This window comes from Lepidochelys kempii, chromosome 3 (assembly GCF_965140285.1).
Source record: "Lepidochelys kempii isolate rLepKem1 chromosome 3, rLepKem1.hap1, whole genome shotgun sequence".
Taxonomy (NCBI): Eukaryota; Metazoa; Chordata; order Testudines; family Cheloniidae; genus Lepidochelys; species Lepidochelys kempii.
Genome location: NC_136382.1, coordinates 208093107 through 208109137, shown reverse-complemented (window position 1 = coordinate 208109137; position 16031 = coordinate 208093107). Strand labels below are relative to the sequence as shown.

At 46.2% G+C, this 16031-nt stretch overlaps 2 protein-coding genes across 2 annotated transcripts in view; one reads left to right on the top strand and one right to left on the bottom strand.

Moving 5' to 3' along the window:
* Positions 1 to 479, bottom strand: part of LOC140909755 (two pore channel protein 2) — a 31418-nt gene extending 30939 nt beyond the window's left edge. The window contains exon 1 of the mRNA XM_073339802.2: positions 346 to 479. Coding sequence (XP_073195903.2) covers positions 346 to 384 — 39 coding nt within the window. The 5' untranslated portion in view covers positions 385 to 479. The remainder of the gene's footprint in view (positions 1 to 345) is intronic.
* Positions 480 to 8282: 7803 nt separating this feature from the next.
* Positions 8283 to 14906, top strand: MTLN (mitoregulin). The gene is made up of 2 exons (XM_073339807.2): positions 8283 to 8517; positions 12841 to 14906. Exon 1 carries the CDS (start codon positions 8330 to 8332, stop codon positions 8510 to 8512), a length of 183 nt encoding a protein of 60 aa, XP_073195908.1. The 5' UTR covers positions 8283 to 8329; the 3' UTR covers positions 8513 to 8517; positions 12841 to 14906.
* Positions 14907 to 16031: the final 1125 nt, after the last annotated feature.

Sequence of the window (16031 nt, the reverse complement as noted above, 5' to 3'; positions counted from 1 at the left end):
CGAGCAGGGAAGCGTGGCCAGCGGACACACCCTGCAGGTGGCCCCCTCGCCCGGAGGTTAGGGCGGGCACTTTGCAAGGAGCAATGCCCGCAGGGGGCAAAGGGCGGACTGCCAGCTTTGTTCTGCAAAGGGGAAAGGGGGGGGGGGTTATAACCAAAGAGCCCCTCCCTCCTGCCCAGCGTGCACGGGGGGGGGGGGGGGGGGTGCAGACCTGCCCATCAAGGCTCCGGGGAGGGAGCGGGCACAGCACCCACCCTGGCGCCCAGGGACCGGCTTGCAAGGCAGCAGCCAGGGAGGGGTGCGCGGAGCCCAGCCCCGGGGGACCCTGCACCCCCGCCCCGTTACCTCCTGCGCGAGCGGCGGGTCCCAGGCTGCGGCGGACATGGCCGGGCCGGCTCCGCTCAGGGCTCTGCGAGCTCCAGCCCCGGCGAGCCCCGCCGCGAGCTTTAACCCCGCCCGCACGTGACTCCGGGCAGCGGAAACGGCTCCGAGCCCGGCCGGGACGGACTGACTGGGGGGGGGGGGGGATGGCAGCCAGGGACAGACGGACAGAAAGGGGGAGCCCGGCCCGGGACAGACAGACAGACAGACTGGGGGGGGGGGGAGTATTCTGGCCAGGCACAGACAGACAGACTGGGTGGGGGGATGGCAGCCAGGGACAGACAGGGGGAGCCCGGGACAGACAGACAGACAGACTGGGGGGGGGGGAGTATTCTGGCCAGGCACAGACAGACAGACTGGGGGGGGGATGGCAGCCAGGGACAGACAGGGGGAGCCCGGGACAGACAGACAGACAGACTGGGGGGGGGGAGTATTCTGGCCAGGCACAGACAGACAGACTGGGGGGGGGGATGGCAGCCAGGGACAGACAGGGGGAGCCCGGGACAGACAGACAGACAGACTGGGGGGGGGGAGTATTCTGGCCAGGCACAGACAGACAGACTGGGGGGGGGGATGGCAGCCAGGGACAGACGGACAGAAAGGGGGAGCCCGGCCCGGGACAGACAGACAGACAGACGGGGGCGGGGGAGTATTCTGGCCAGGCACAGACAGACAGACTGGGTGGGGGGATGGCAGCCAGGGACAGACGGACAGAAAGGGGGAGCCCGGGACAGACAGAGAGACGGGGGGGGAGTATTCTGGCCAGGCACAGACAGACAGACTGGGGGGGGGGGAATGGCAGCCAGGGACAGACGGACAGAAAGGGGGAGCCTGGCCCGGGACAGACGGACAGACAGACAGACGGGGGAGGGGAGTATTCTGGCCAGGCACAGACAGACAGACTGGGGGGGGGGATGGCAGACAGGGACAGGCGGACAGAAAGGGGGAGCCCGGGACAGACAGACAGACAGACGGGGCGGGGAGTATTCTGGCCAGGCACAGACAGACAGACTGGGTGGGGGGATGGCAGACAGGGACAGGCGGACAGAAAGGGGGAGCCCGGGACAGACAGACAGGGGGGGGAGTATTCTGGCCAGGCACAGACAGACAGACTGGGTGGGGGAATGGCAGACAGGGACAGGCGGACAGAAAGGGGGAGCCCGGGACAGACAGACAGACTGGGGGGGGGATTCTGGCCAGGCAGAGACAGACAGACTCGGGGGGCGGGGGGTGTTGCAGACCGGGACAGACGGACAAGGCACAGACAGACTGACAACAAACAGGGAAAGGGAAGTTCAGCCAGGTACAGGGGATAGACAGATGGGGGAGAGCCGAGGGAGGAGCTCAGCCAGGGCCAGACAGACAGACAAGGGCCACCCAGGGACGGCCAGGAGCGGCTGGACAGACAGATAGGGGGGCACTGGCAGCCATGGTCAGACAGGTGATCCCAGTCAGGGTCAGGACAGAGACTAAATGCTTGTTGAGGGGAAGAGAAGTCGATGGACAGGCAGAGATGAGCCAGGGATAGACACGGAGGCTCGGGGAGAGCCAGGGACAGGCAGACAGGAAGAAGGAGGCTTATACTGACATGGGCACAAGAAAGACAACATACCCTTACACAACGATCCACCTAATCACCTTGAACAACAGAGAGGAAACACACACAGAGCAAACTCTCACACCCAGATAAGGACACAGTCACATACAGAACAAGCACCCACACACAACAAAACACAAATTATTCTCTCACTCCCCTCACAACACATACACAGAGTCAAACACGAAGGCAAGGCAACACACACTAATACCAGGAAACATCCTGCCATATGTGTTCAAATAGGCCCATTGTCAACTGTGCTGGAGCTGTGGGGACTTTGTGGTGCTGGCTGACCCTTAAGTAGGAGCAGCTTCAGGGTTGCACAACTTCATCGAACGCACACACAAAACTTAAAAGGCATCAGCAATGTTAAGACAGAAATGTAAATAATAATAATAATAATAACTCCTATCTCCTACATAGTGCTTTTCATCAGTAGATTTCAAAGCACTTTACATTTTACAGATGGGGAAGTTAAGGCACAGGGAGATGCAGTGACTTGCCCAAGATCAGTGACAAAGCTGGGCTTAGGTCTCCTGAGTCACAGTCCAGCACTTTATCCACTAGACCCCACTGTCTAGGAATTAACTTTTTATGAAATGGGGAAAAAAGGGGAAATTATGATCAATTAGGAGTTATGAAATGCAGACAGTGATAGGGAAGCTAAATGTATCACTGAAAAATCTGCGTCCAGTAGAGTTAAGGACAATAAGGAGGAATACTTGAACGTGTATCGGTGTGATGATCTGAGAAGTCTGTCTATCTATAAATTATGAATTCTGCTTGATACTATGAACTCGCTGTATGTATCTGTATTTTTGAAAAAAGGCGCCAGATGTGTAGAGCCCTGCAAATCTGCAGCTATTCGCTTTATATTCGCGGACCCTGTTTGTGGATCGCAGATTGGACGTGGATATAAATTTTGTACAGGTGCGATCCTGGCAATTACAAGCCGGTAAGCCTTCCTTCAGTACTAGGCAACTGATTGAAACTATAGTAGAGGATAGAATTGTCACATACATAGATGGACATGGTAAGTTGGGGAAGAGTCAACATGGCTTTTGTAAATGGAAATCACGCTTCACCTCTTCTATTAGAATTCTTTGAGGATGACAACAAGCATGTGGACAAGGCTGATCCAGTGGATGTAGTGTATTTGGACTTTCAGAATGCCTCTGACAAGCTCTCATACCAAAGGCTCTTCAGAAGAGTAAGCAGTCCTGGGATAAGATGGAAGGCCCTCTCATGGATCAGTAACTGCTTCAAAGATAGGAAACAAAGGGTAGGAGTAAATGGTCAGTTTTCACAATGGAAAGTGGTGAATAGCAGGGTCCCCCAAGGATCTGTACTGGGACCTGTGCTGTTGAACATATTCGTAAATGATCTGGAAAGGGGTAAACAGTGAGGTGGTAAAGCTTGCAGATAATACTAAATAACTCAAGATAGTTAAGTTCAAAGCTGACTGAAAAGAGGTACAAAGGGATCTAACTAAACTGGGTGACTGGGCAATGAAATGGGAGATGAAATTCAGTATTGATAATTGCAAAGTTATGCGCATTGGAAAAAACAATTCCAACTATACATACAAAATGATGAGGTCTAAATTAGCTGTTATCAGTCAAGAAAAACATCTTGGAATCATCATGGATAGTTCTTTGAAAACATCTCCTCAATGTGCAGCGGCAATCAGAAAAGCTAACAGTGTGAGGAACCACAAGGAAAGGAAAAGATAAGATAGAAAATATCATAATGCCACTATATAAATGCTACAAGAAATAATCTGAGGTCTGGGAAACTTGTCTTACAGTGACAGACTAAAAGAGCTCAATTTATTTAGTTTATCCAAGAGAAGGTTAAGAGGTGACTTGATCATGATCTATTAGGACCTTAATGGGAGCAGAAATTGGGTATCAGAGTACTCTTGAATCTAGAGGAAAAGATATAATGAGGTTCCGTGGCTGGAAGTTGATGCGAGACAAATTCAGAGTAGAAACATGGGACAAACATCTAACAGTGACAGTAATTAAACCATTAGAACTTCCCAAGGGATATGATGGATTCTCAGTCCCTTGGAGTCCTTAAATCAACACTGGATATCTTTCTAAAAGACAGGTTTCAGAGTAACAGCCGTGTTAGTCTGTATTCGCAAAAAGGAGTACTTGTGGCACCTTAGAGACGAACCAATTTACTTGAGCAAGAGCTTTCGTGAGCTACAGCTCACTTCATCGGATGCATACCGTGGAAACTGCAGCAGACATTATATACACATAGAGATCATGAAACAATACCTCCTCCCACCCAGTTATTACCAGCAGGACAGTGGGGTGGGAGGAGGTATTGTTTCATGATCTCTATGTGTATATAATGTCTGCTGCAGTTTCCACGGTATGCATCCGATGAAGTAGATAAGCTATTACCAGCAGGACAGTGGGGTGGGAGGAGGTATTGTTTCATGATCTCTATGTGTATATAATGTCTGCTGCAGTTTCCACGGTATGCATCCGATGAAGTGAGCTGTAGCTCACGAAAGCTCATGCTCAAGTAAATTGGTTCGTCTCTAAGGTGCCACAAGTACTCCTTTTCTTCTTTCTAAAAGACAGGCTATAGCTCAAACAGAAATTATGGGCTTGATGCGGGAATTACTGGCTGAAATTCTGTGGGCTGTGTTATGCAAACAGTCAGACTGAATTATCATACTTTGTGCTTTCTGGCCTTAATCTATAAACCTATGAAACTTCCCACGTGCATGGACTGTGTGGTGGTCAGAGGTGCTAATCTGTTGATATGAGGAGAGTGCATCAGGTCACCATTAAGGTTTTGCATTTAGACTGCAAGCTTGATGAAGTTTGGATATGTATTGCTTTTCAGTATCTGTTGGAGACAGAAGTGACAGCCTTATATTGGAGTGTATTATCAATAGCATTATAGGTGATGTAAAGGTGGCAAGGAATACAGATCAATTTCTCCTAAGTATATCTCACTAAATCAATTCCCTGGCATTGCAGTGGCTTGGGCACTGGTGGCTTGGGCACCTCAGTCCAACCTATTCTCTGCCTGTGGCACACAGTAGTTTAGTCTCTGGAGGGCTGTAATACTTTTGTGAAATCTAGGTTATTGTGCTCACTATACGGGTAACTGGGTGGGGTTTAGGATGTGCAGGAGGTCAGGCAAGATGATCTGTGGTCCCTTCTGGCTTTAACCTCTGACTCTATGATTAACCTTAAAAGCATGGAAATCAGATGGTGTGGGTCATTGGAGTGTGTCCTGATGCAACCATAATTGTCACCTAAATTGTTGGTGTTATTTATATTGACTCCACCAAATCCAGAGGAAATGCATGCGTGGATTTGCCGCCTTGGGTTTGTGGTAAATCTGGTTCACATTCAGGCTTAATCAGTTCCTGCTCTCAGCTCTCCCTTCCTCTTCAGAAGGCCCCTCTGCCAGTGTGGTGTCAGCAGAAAGGAAAAGGAAGCTCAGCTTGCAGTTAGAGGTTTCCCTCCCTCCTGTTTCTATGTGATTGTTTGGTATTTCCATAAGCAGTCTATGCTTTTGGTCTGCTGAGAAAGCATTTATCTATGCAGGGACAGAGATAATATAGGGTCAGATATGTAGTAAATGCAAAATAAAATGAAACACTTTTTAGATAACTGAATTGAGTGAATTGCTCATTATGCCTCAATAGGCTTCTCCCTTCCCGCTTTTGACAATATTTAGCTAAGAGATGTGTCCAAGCCGCAAAGTTGGAAAACAAATCTGAACTTCCCCAGAGTTTGGGAGTGTCTGGATTCAGCAGTCTGGAGAGGTCTGGTATTATGGAGAAGTGCCAGACTCTCTATACTCAAGGTTATAGCCAGCTTCCATCATCAAACCCATTTTTTGATCTCCTACAACTTTGGTTCAGAAGATTTGGCCTGAAAATTGTCACGTTTACTCTGAAAGTTTATAAAGAATACTTCCATAAAGTGAGAAGAAATGTTATCAATCTGAGTTACAGATCACAAAATTATCTTAGTTTGAAATTCTGGCTTACTTTTGATCCCTCGAGCTCAAAAGCACTTTGCTATTATCCCTGCTACTCTCTCTTCAGTTTCTCCTTACAGTTAAATCTCCTTGAAAACTCAGGCACGGAGTATCTGAAGAAAGTGAAGCAACGCTATTAACTATTTTTGTTGTCTCGTTTTAGGCCCAATCCATCCCCCATGGATGTCAGTGTGAGTTTCTGTGACACTGTGAAGAGGTGTGAGAGCATATTGCCCAACTGCAACTCAGAAAAACAGAAAGATATTGTTAGAGCTATTGGTTGATTCCTGTTCACCATAGTGGAAATTCCAAGTGTCAAACAGCTAGAGGATCAGACCCTTACGTTGAGCAGAGGGTAATTACTTGAGTTGGAATTTGGCCAGGACATCCAAATTATCATTCTTACTCTTGCAAAAAGTGATGTGAGGTTATTTCTAGTGGTTTACTTTTTAAAATTGGTAATAGCGTTCTTATTACGCTACTCTTGCACTCTCTCCTTAGCAACATTATGCTACTCTTGCACTCTCTCCTTAGCAATCTCATTTTGTCCTCACTGGCCAGCTTGCTATTCTCTGCTCCTTTTAGAGTTGGCTTATTTAATAGATTTCAAGGCCAGAAGGGACCCTTGTGATCATTTAGTCTGACATCATCTAGTATAACACTGGCAATAGAACTCCCCCAAAATAATTCATTTTGAACTAGAGCATATCTTTCAGAGAAACATCCAGCTTGGATTTAAAAATGACCAGTGATGGAGAATCCACCAGGACCCTTGGTAAATTATGCCAATGGATAATTAGCCTTATTGCTATTCCTGTGCAATCCCTTTTGGGATGAGCACCCAGTTCCTGTACACTCTTTCTGTTCCATGTGACAGGAACGGACCATCATTTACATTTTTGGGTAGATGTGGGCTTAATGCTTAGCCCTAGGCAGAGAGGCCCAAGGCCTCGTGGTGAAGGCACTGGACTGGGTCTCAGGAAATCAGAACTTTATTCCTGGCTCTGCCATAGACACCCTGTGTGACCTTGGGCAAGTCACTTTGCTCGCTTTCTGCCTCAGTTTCGCCTTCTGTAAAAGGGGGTTAATAGCACTGCCCTGCCCTGACAAGAGTAAGTTCATTAATGTGTATGATGTGCTCAGATATTACAGAGATAGGGTGCTGATACTGGTGACGTGGAAGTAGGTATTGCAGGAGAACCTGACAGTGCAGAAAATGTATATATATTACATATATTACATTGCTGCAGCACCCAAAATGTGCTAGATGCTATACAAACACATAGTCCCTGCCACCAAGGTTTAAATTCTAAATAGACAAGGCAAATGCACAGCCTATGAGAAAATGTTAGAAAATGTGCTTTGGGCCATGCCCCAGCTTGTTTGAGCATCCTTGGATCCAACAGCAGCCTTGAATCTAACAAGAATCTTACACTGTGAAACTGTCATATCAAAAATGACAGCTGCATCCCATCAATCATAGGTGTTGATCTAATCCTCTGCAGACATTAAAACAGATTACCTGCTGATGCAACTCCATTACACCCACTGGAGTTACGCCAATGGAGAATCTGGCCCACCACGTTTCTTAGGTGGACCAAGCAACAGCCAGCTAGAAAGCAATTGCCTTCACCTTGCATGTCCTATCTAAAGGAAAAGGGAAGTCTGACACAATGAAGGAATGCTCACCTCTGAAGTAATCCAGATTTAGTTATGTGTTAAATGGGTGGTCTTGATGGACCAAGAATCATTGGTCTGCTTTTTTGGTTTGAAAACAGGGATGAAACAAACATTTTGGTTTTAAAAATTTATCTTTCTAGCTCCCATGTCTGAAAGCGTGACTCCGGTGGAACGGATGCAGTGGTGTCTGCCTGAATTTGCAGAGAGCCTGATACAACAGCACTAAGAGCCCTAACTTGCTCCATTGCCCTGCAAGGGCCTAGGAGCAGGGTGCAAGTTGCTCCCAAGGAAGGGAAGGGTGGGCAGCAAGACATTCAACACAACCCCGCACAGCCCCAGATTTCCAAGTCCCTTCCCCCCCCCCGCCCAAAAGGGCATCCTCTCCCACACAGCAAAAGCCCCAGCAGCGGCCAGATCCCAACCTGCCTGCAGCGCTTGCCTGGCTGTGTCCCCCCGCCCCACCATGCACACGAGCCACCTCGGCCCGAGCTTGGGGCTGGCCGCACGGGACCGTCCGGGCGGATCGTGCGCACGAGCCGCTCCTGCCACGTGGCGGCGCGCGGGACTCGACAGGCAGGCGCGCGCCGGCGCCTGGGAGAGGCACGGAGCGCGCGCCGCGGCAGTTTGGGCGCGCGGGGCCGCCGTAGGAGCATGGCGGCGGGCTCTGAGGCGCTGCGGGAGCGGCCGGTGCAGCTGGCGCTGGCGCTGGCCTTCGCCTCGGGCGTGCTGGTGGGCTGGCAGGCCCACCGCGTGCGCAGGCGCTTCCTGGCCTGGAGGCAGCGGCGGCTGCAGGCTCTGCTGGAGGCCACGCAGAAGAAGCTGGACGTGGCCTGAGCGGGGTGCGGCGGGGGCGGCGGGGCCGTGACCTTGGGCGGCCCGGGGGCGGGCGGAGCGGTGCTGGCTGGGGGCGGGGCCCCGGGGGTGACCGGCCCGTGTCCCGGGGCGGGTGTGAACACGGTCCGCATGCCGCTCTCGCTAGTGTAAACGCGGCCAGCCTCCGACGGGTGGGGCACCCCCCAACTCAGCGGGAAGCGAAGGGAAGCGCTGGTGGAAGCGAGCGCAGATCCGGGCCGGAGGGCGGCCCGTCTGCAGGGCCAAAACCCAACAGTCTCGGCTTTGGGATCCCCTCGCTAGGGCTTGTATAGGGCTAAAAGTAACGCCGTCGAGGTTCCTGCCCCAGCTCCGAGACTGTACCCCCCCTCTGGGTTTCCGAGCCCAGGCGCCAGCCTGAGCTGCATGGCCACGCTGCTGCTGGTAGCCCTGTCCCGTGATCCCAAGTCACTTGACCCCGGGCTCTGGGGCTCGCTGTTGCATGGTTTTCTTTGCAGTGTAGATTCATAGATTCATAGATATTTAGGTCAGAAGGGACCATTATGATCATCTAGTCTGACCTCCTGCACAATGCAGGCCACAGAATTTCACCCACCACTCCTAAAAAAGACCTCACACCTATCTCTGTGCTATTGAAGTCCTCAAATTGTAGTTTGAAGACCTCAAGGAGCAGAGAATCCTCCAGCAAGTGACCCGTGCCCCATGCTACAGAGGAAGGCGAAAAACCTCCAGGGCCTTCCAATCTGCCCTGGAGGAAAATTCCTAACCTCCAGGGCCTTCCAATCTGCCCTGGAGGAAAATTCCTTCCCGACCCCAAATATGGCGATCAGCTAAACCCTGAGCATATGGGCAAGATTCATCAGCCAGATACTACAGAAAATTCTTTCCCGGGTGACTTGGATCTTACCTCATCTAAAAACCCATCACAGGCCATTGGGCCTATTTACCATGAATATTTAATTACCAAAACCATGATGTATCCCGTATTTCTGTTGGTCCCTCAGTGTCAAAGCCCTCTTCTTCGGGAGCCAGTTTCCTGGAGACGGTCCTCTTGTTCTCATGTCCGAATACCAGGGAATAATTTACTATCTGTAGGTTTCAGAGTAGCAGCCGTGTTAGTCTGTATTTGCGAAAAGAAAAGGATGCATCTGATGAAGTGAGCTGTAGCTCACGAAAGCTCATGCTCAGATAAATTGGTTAGTTTCTAAGGTGCCACAAGTCCTCCTGTTCTTTTTACTACCTGTAAACACTCACAATTTGTCATGCAAAGAGTTTGTTTTTAAATGTCTCGGATTTTTTCTTGAATAAGGGGCTGATCACAATTACCAGCCACTCCGAGACCCTAGCAAACTTGTATGGGTATTGGGGTGAAGGCATTGCTTTTAGCTGCCTCTTTCTGGTAACAGGCTTACAACAGTGTGGCAAAATACAGGAAAACCTCAGTGTTAGGAACGCCTTGGGAATGGAGGTTGTTTGTAAGTCTGAAATGTTCATAACTCTGAACAAGACATTATGGTTGTTCTTTCAAAAGTTTACAACAGAACATTCACTTCATACAGCTTTGAAGCTACTATGCAGAAGAAAAATGCTGCTTTTAACCATCTTAATTTAAATGAAACAAGTACAGAAAGTTTCCTGACCTTGTCAAATATTTTTTTAATAACTTTCCCTTTTTTAATAATTTATGTTTAACACAGTACTATACTGTATTTGCTTTTTCGTGTGTGTCTCTCTGCTGTTGCCTGATTGCGTATTTCTGGCTCCAAATGAGGTGTGTTCGTAACTCTGAGGTTCTACTGTACATAGTCTTAGGTGGCTAAGCCAAGCTCTTATTAGATAGAAGGAAAAAGAGAGGAACAGGAAGAAGGAAAAAGAGAGGAACAGGAAAAAGAGAAGAAATAAGGTGGGAAAGGAAAAGGACGTGGGAGGGGAGACAGTTTTCCAGTTGATGTTTTGGGATTTAGCCAGAGCCAATGCCTGTGGCAATGTGATCTCAGTCCCACTTTTTGTCTCAGTCTGGTCAGGACATATCTCAGGATCAGGATGATGAAGGCCCCAACAGTGTTACAGTAGAATCCCGGGAGATGGTGGGAGAGGCAGCTGTGATAGTAAAGCTTGTGGCAGTGGTAGCTGGCAGATAGCTGTTACTTTGGTAGGGAAATCAAGAAGCTTTTTTCTTTTTTTTTTATCACCCCCTAATAGCCCAAACCCTCATTGTTTTGTTTACCAGTTAGGTCTAATTTTTGACATATGAATTTTGGTCCACTGATTTCTGGTTCCACATGGTTTTTGTTTACCAGGAATGATCTTAACGCAGTCCTTGAATTATATTAGTAGGCTTTGTTTGGACTAATTTAATTGTTGTCTTCTTTTTGCATCTTTTCCCATCAATATTTATTGTTATAGGTTATTGTGAGATCTTACAAACTTTCACTAACTTCTCGCAGTTGAGCTAACAATAAAGGTAAATTTGTCGGCCCAGTTATCACCAGACCTGAGACTTATCTGTCACATACAGTTCCTTATTCAAGCCCTATCTGCAATATGAAAGTGGAAGGGGGAAATGTTGTGAGGAAGCATATTGCAGAAGAACAACTTTTTGGGTAGGGAATGGCACGTTCCTGCTCCTTCACAACAGTCTAACAGTCGCAGGGATGTATCTGTTGGGTGACTGGAGACACGTTTTGTCATGTACAGTGAATTAAAAACACAGTTCCTTATTTAAGCCATAAGTACCCTATGGAAGTGGAGTGAGGGCATGATGTTTCAGAGCATACTGTCCAGAAACTAAGCATCAGGTTGATGAATGGCATGTCCCAACTACTTCAAAACAGTCCAATGGCAGCAGGGATGAGTCACATCGGGTGATTTGAGACTAATTTTGTCACATACAGCCAGTCAAAACCCAGTGCCTTAATTATTTAATTCATAAATAATGAAGTAATTAGGAATTTTTTATCACACCCAATCATGCTAACTTGATGGCATTTCTAAAAATGTAATCGTACATTGATATATTTTTAAGGTAATTTTGACCTTTGAATAAGGAACTACGTAACCATACGGTAAGGAACTGGTACCACGTAAGAGGAACCAGGAATAATGAATCAACTTCAGCCTCCTGGGGGGAAGGATTGTTTCCCTCCAACCCTACACTTCTCCCATATATAAAACTTGCTTTACTTGATCTTTGCATATGGGAGGGCATTGTGGTTTTTTGTTTTGTATTACTGAATACAGAGAGACTATTGTATCTCACTTCAGTTACTGTCTAGTTCAGGCTAGTTTTCTGTTGGGAGTCTGATTTTAAAAATAGATACATCTACCTCTCCCTCCCCAAAAAAACTTAAACCAGTATTTGAAACTTTGTGAACCTCTGATAGGGGATACACTTTTGTGTGGGGCAGGGGTAGGGGGGTAGAAAGGGGAGGGTTGGTATTTGGACAAAGATGTTCCTGACATGGGACCATTTAAAAAATCAGAGCTGCTTCTCTCAGCAAGGGTTTGAAATGCACCAGAGCTCCCATTTTCAAGTTTCCATGTGGCCTGACATGGGAATGCACTGCTGGCACTCCTGTATATATCCTAGTCTTGTCTGTCTTTGACTGTCCTCTGCTTCAAAATGTAGTGAAATTTTCTCGGTCAGATATTAAATGTAAATAGATCATATATTCTAGATTATTACAACATAGTTTATTAGAGCCCACTCTAAATTCCTAACTGTCCAGGTTGCTGTATTGTAGTCCATAAATCTAAATGACAATCTGGAAATACTCAGTTAAAGTGCTAACAGCATTGAGACTTGCTATTTAACTACCATATACTAAACTTAATTTTCACAAACTTGTCTCTTAATAACTGAAATATTGTAATGGTGCTGTAAATCGATTGATTTACCTTTGCTCTTGCATAAATGCTGATTTCTGGTTGTGAGCATACACTGAGGAGAAGTAGCTGTTAGGGACAATGGGCTTGTATTGGTACATATCTGGAAACATTTTTGTTCACACTAAAAATGTCCAATAATGGAATTTTTTTGTTATCGAAATTTTGAGGGAACATCAATGATTTTGGGTACATTTTTAATTAAGTGTTTCTACTTTAATATTTTTGACATAAAATATTGTTTCTGTCCTGTTCCCTTTGGTTACTCAATGTTCTGTCCGTCCCCTTCTGGTATCTCTCTTACTTCTGATTTTCTTCTTTTCTTTTTGATACATTATAATCTGACTGAACATTGTTTTGAGCGCCTTTGCAATTTAAATTAAAAAAAAAAACAACAAACGTGAAATTGTGTGCAATTTGTAATTTATTTCACTTTCTTTTAACAGCCTTATACAGATGAAAGCTGACAACTGAATGAAAATAATTGGACTCCTGCTGCATTGGTATCTAAACACAGTTTAAAATATGGACTTTAAAAACAAATGCTTTGATAAGCAACCGTATTCTAAAAAAGAAGGCATCTGTGGTATCATACAATCTCATTTGCCCAAACTGACATCAGCAAAAATTATCTTCAGATGTATCAGAATAACCTATCTACCAAAATGTTATGGGGTGAGCTAAATTAATTCATATGCATTATGACTGTGCAAACCTGTCACATTATGTTTTTAAGGGTTATTTGTGTCTGTTTTGCTTTGTGACTCTTAAGGCTCGTCCTGAGCTACATTTGACCCTTATATTTTAATAAACTAAAAATGATATAATTTAAGTTACTTACTAGTAATTTGTAATAAAGTGTCCGTTAAGTGGGGAATGAAAACACATAAAGATTCTGATGTTAAATGTTTTAGATCTTTGAAAGTATACAACCCCGAAGAGTCAGTCAAACAGATAAGGCAAAAGCATACTAGTGTACAGTGATAAGATAAATTCATGTATTAAATCAGTAATGCTGGGGTTCTTGTCTGAAATTCAGCAAAAGTATTCATGGAGTTGGTAAGAGATCTAGACATAGAATTCTCTAACTAAGAATACATCAGCCCTTTATACTCCACATCATCACTTCCAGCAAAAATGCTGGACATCATGAATTAGAATCCTTGGGACTTCTTTTGATTAATTTTGGCTGGGCCTCATGCTACATATGTCAGCTATCCCTATCTTTCTGTTACTTCCATTCATACGTGCACAACTTTCCCCTCTAAAAATGCACTGATTAGGAGATTTTTTTTTTGAAGTGTTTCTGTCTTGTTCTCCTTTTATGTTTATAAGCAGATGCCAATCCCACATTGTGCTAGAATAGTTAAAGGCTATGTAGGTTCAGAATTCATCCCCTGCCCTTAGCTTTGACTTTATTAATAGGCTAATGCAAAAAGAAAAAAAACCAGACTCCTGCCCATGCCTTCTCCCCAAGCTTGGCTGTTCTTAGGATTTTTCTCTTAGGACTGGCGAGACTTAGACCAGTGATTCCCAAACAGTTTACTAAAGTGACCCATCAACTGCATTTTAACTTCTTTTTGCAACCCACTCTTACATATATGCACCCTCTGCCTTTGTGCTGCAATCTGAATCCTGGCCCAGTGCAGAGGGGAAGTTGGGGGCAATGGGGTTGGAGAGCAGGCCCACCCTGCACTTAACCCATTGAGTTGCCTCTTGTTCTGCTGCATTAGGCCTAGCTTTCTGCTCCAGGTGTTATAATCTGGTGCACAGTGTCACAGCACCACTCAGGTTTGGAGGGCAGCCAGGCTAAACCTGAGTGGCTCTGCGACCCCATGTGTCTGGTTGTAATCCCCAGGACCAGCCCCGCAGGATAGAAGCCACCACTGTGGGATGAGTGTGGCATAGCCTCGCTCTCCAATCCCCTCCTCTCTGCACCTGGCTGGTAAAGTTTACGTTTGCCTAGTTCAAGGCCCAGTGATGCGTAAACCTGGTCCTGGACACGGTGAGCCATCTAGAATCTTCCTGAGACCCACCATTTGGGAAACACTGGCAGAGACCCCTCTGATCAGGGGGCACTCTCACTTCACTTGTACCCAGAAATAGTTCATGTGGTGCACCTGTCACAATGAATGAAGAGGTTTTTAACTAATATCTCCCATCAGAGTTCCAATGCCTTCTAACACGGTGGGTCAACAAAAGAACCCAGCTGCTGTGTTACAGTGCCATTCAGAATCTTGAAATGTTGACTTTCCCAAGTTGGAAATCTTGTGTCCTTTATAGCTGAGATGTAACTTGGTTACAGAAGTTTTCTGTGTAATGCTGTATCAGGCTGATTTAGTGGTGATATGGCATACAGTTGTGGGCATCCTGTGCCAAATGGAGCTGAGCTGAGGTATTTTAATGTCATTAATTGGAAGACATGGTTCATGTGCTAGCTTAAAGTCTGCACTCACTGACCTGTTAAAATACAGTTGTACTTATATTTATTAAAAAATCTTGGGTGCTTTAATTTTTTTTTGCAGTGGATTATTTGTTATGTTTTTAATGTGTATGTAGTATTTATTTCTGGAGAAGGTAAAAAGGAAGAAAAATGGGAGATGGTAGACATGACAATTTGGGATTTCTGTATAGTGGCTTGAATAATTCTTTGGATACATCAGCATAGTTTTTCTAAATCCGGTGTTGCATATATCAGTGTAACTACTCATTTTAGTACGATTACAAAGGAGTTTTTTCTTTCGCCTTGTGAATAACCCTAAAAGTGTTTTTAAAAAATCATTAAATAAAAACAGTAAACCCTCATGTGGAAAGTGCACATCATAGTTTGATCTCCTCCCACTTAAGTACAGGTTGTAACTTGACAACACTATTAATTTATGTACATCTCTGCTGTATTTCCTTATCTAATACTTGGAAAACGATTAAACAGCAAATACTTAAGTGCATGAGCTGTTTAGAGCAGAGGTTCTCAAACTGTGGTCCGTGAGCTTCATTCAGGTGATCCGCAGATAGTTCCCTCTAAGTTGCGTGCCTGGGTGGCTGCACACAAGAGAATGAAGGGCCACCCACCTAATTAGTGGAGCTGTGCAAGCATAGCTCCACTAATCAGGTGCTTGGACCCTGGAGAAGATGCACATGTAAGGTGAAGTGGTGACCTTGGGGGGAATAGAAGGTAGGCGGGAGGGGGGGAAATGTGGGATGTGCAGGGCTATGGTGGCCAGAGAAAGAGGTGACTTTCCCCAGCTCCAAGGCTGCAGCTGCCTCCTTCCCAGCTTCAGTTCTGTGGCTGCTGTGGCGGGGGAGAGACCCCCCCCTTCCTAGCCCCAGCTCGGGGGCTGCAGCAGCAGGGGAGAGAGGGCACATCCATTGTATTAGAAATAAGGCTACTGATATTAAAATATGGGTTGTGTGCTTTTATTTGTAGAACAAAAAAAGTTTATTAAGGGGTTTTTTTATATAGCGCTTTTACCCAAAGCACTAACAGTACAAACAACATTTGGAAAGATTATTAAGTTGTCTGCCTAGGGTGACCAGATGTCCCAGTTTTTATAGGGACAGTCTTGATATTTGGGGCTTTTTCTTATATAGGCTTCTATTACCCCCCCCCACCCCATCCCGCTGTTTCACGCTTGCT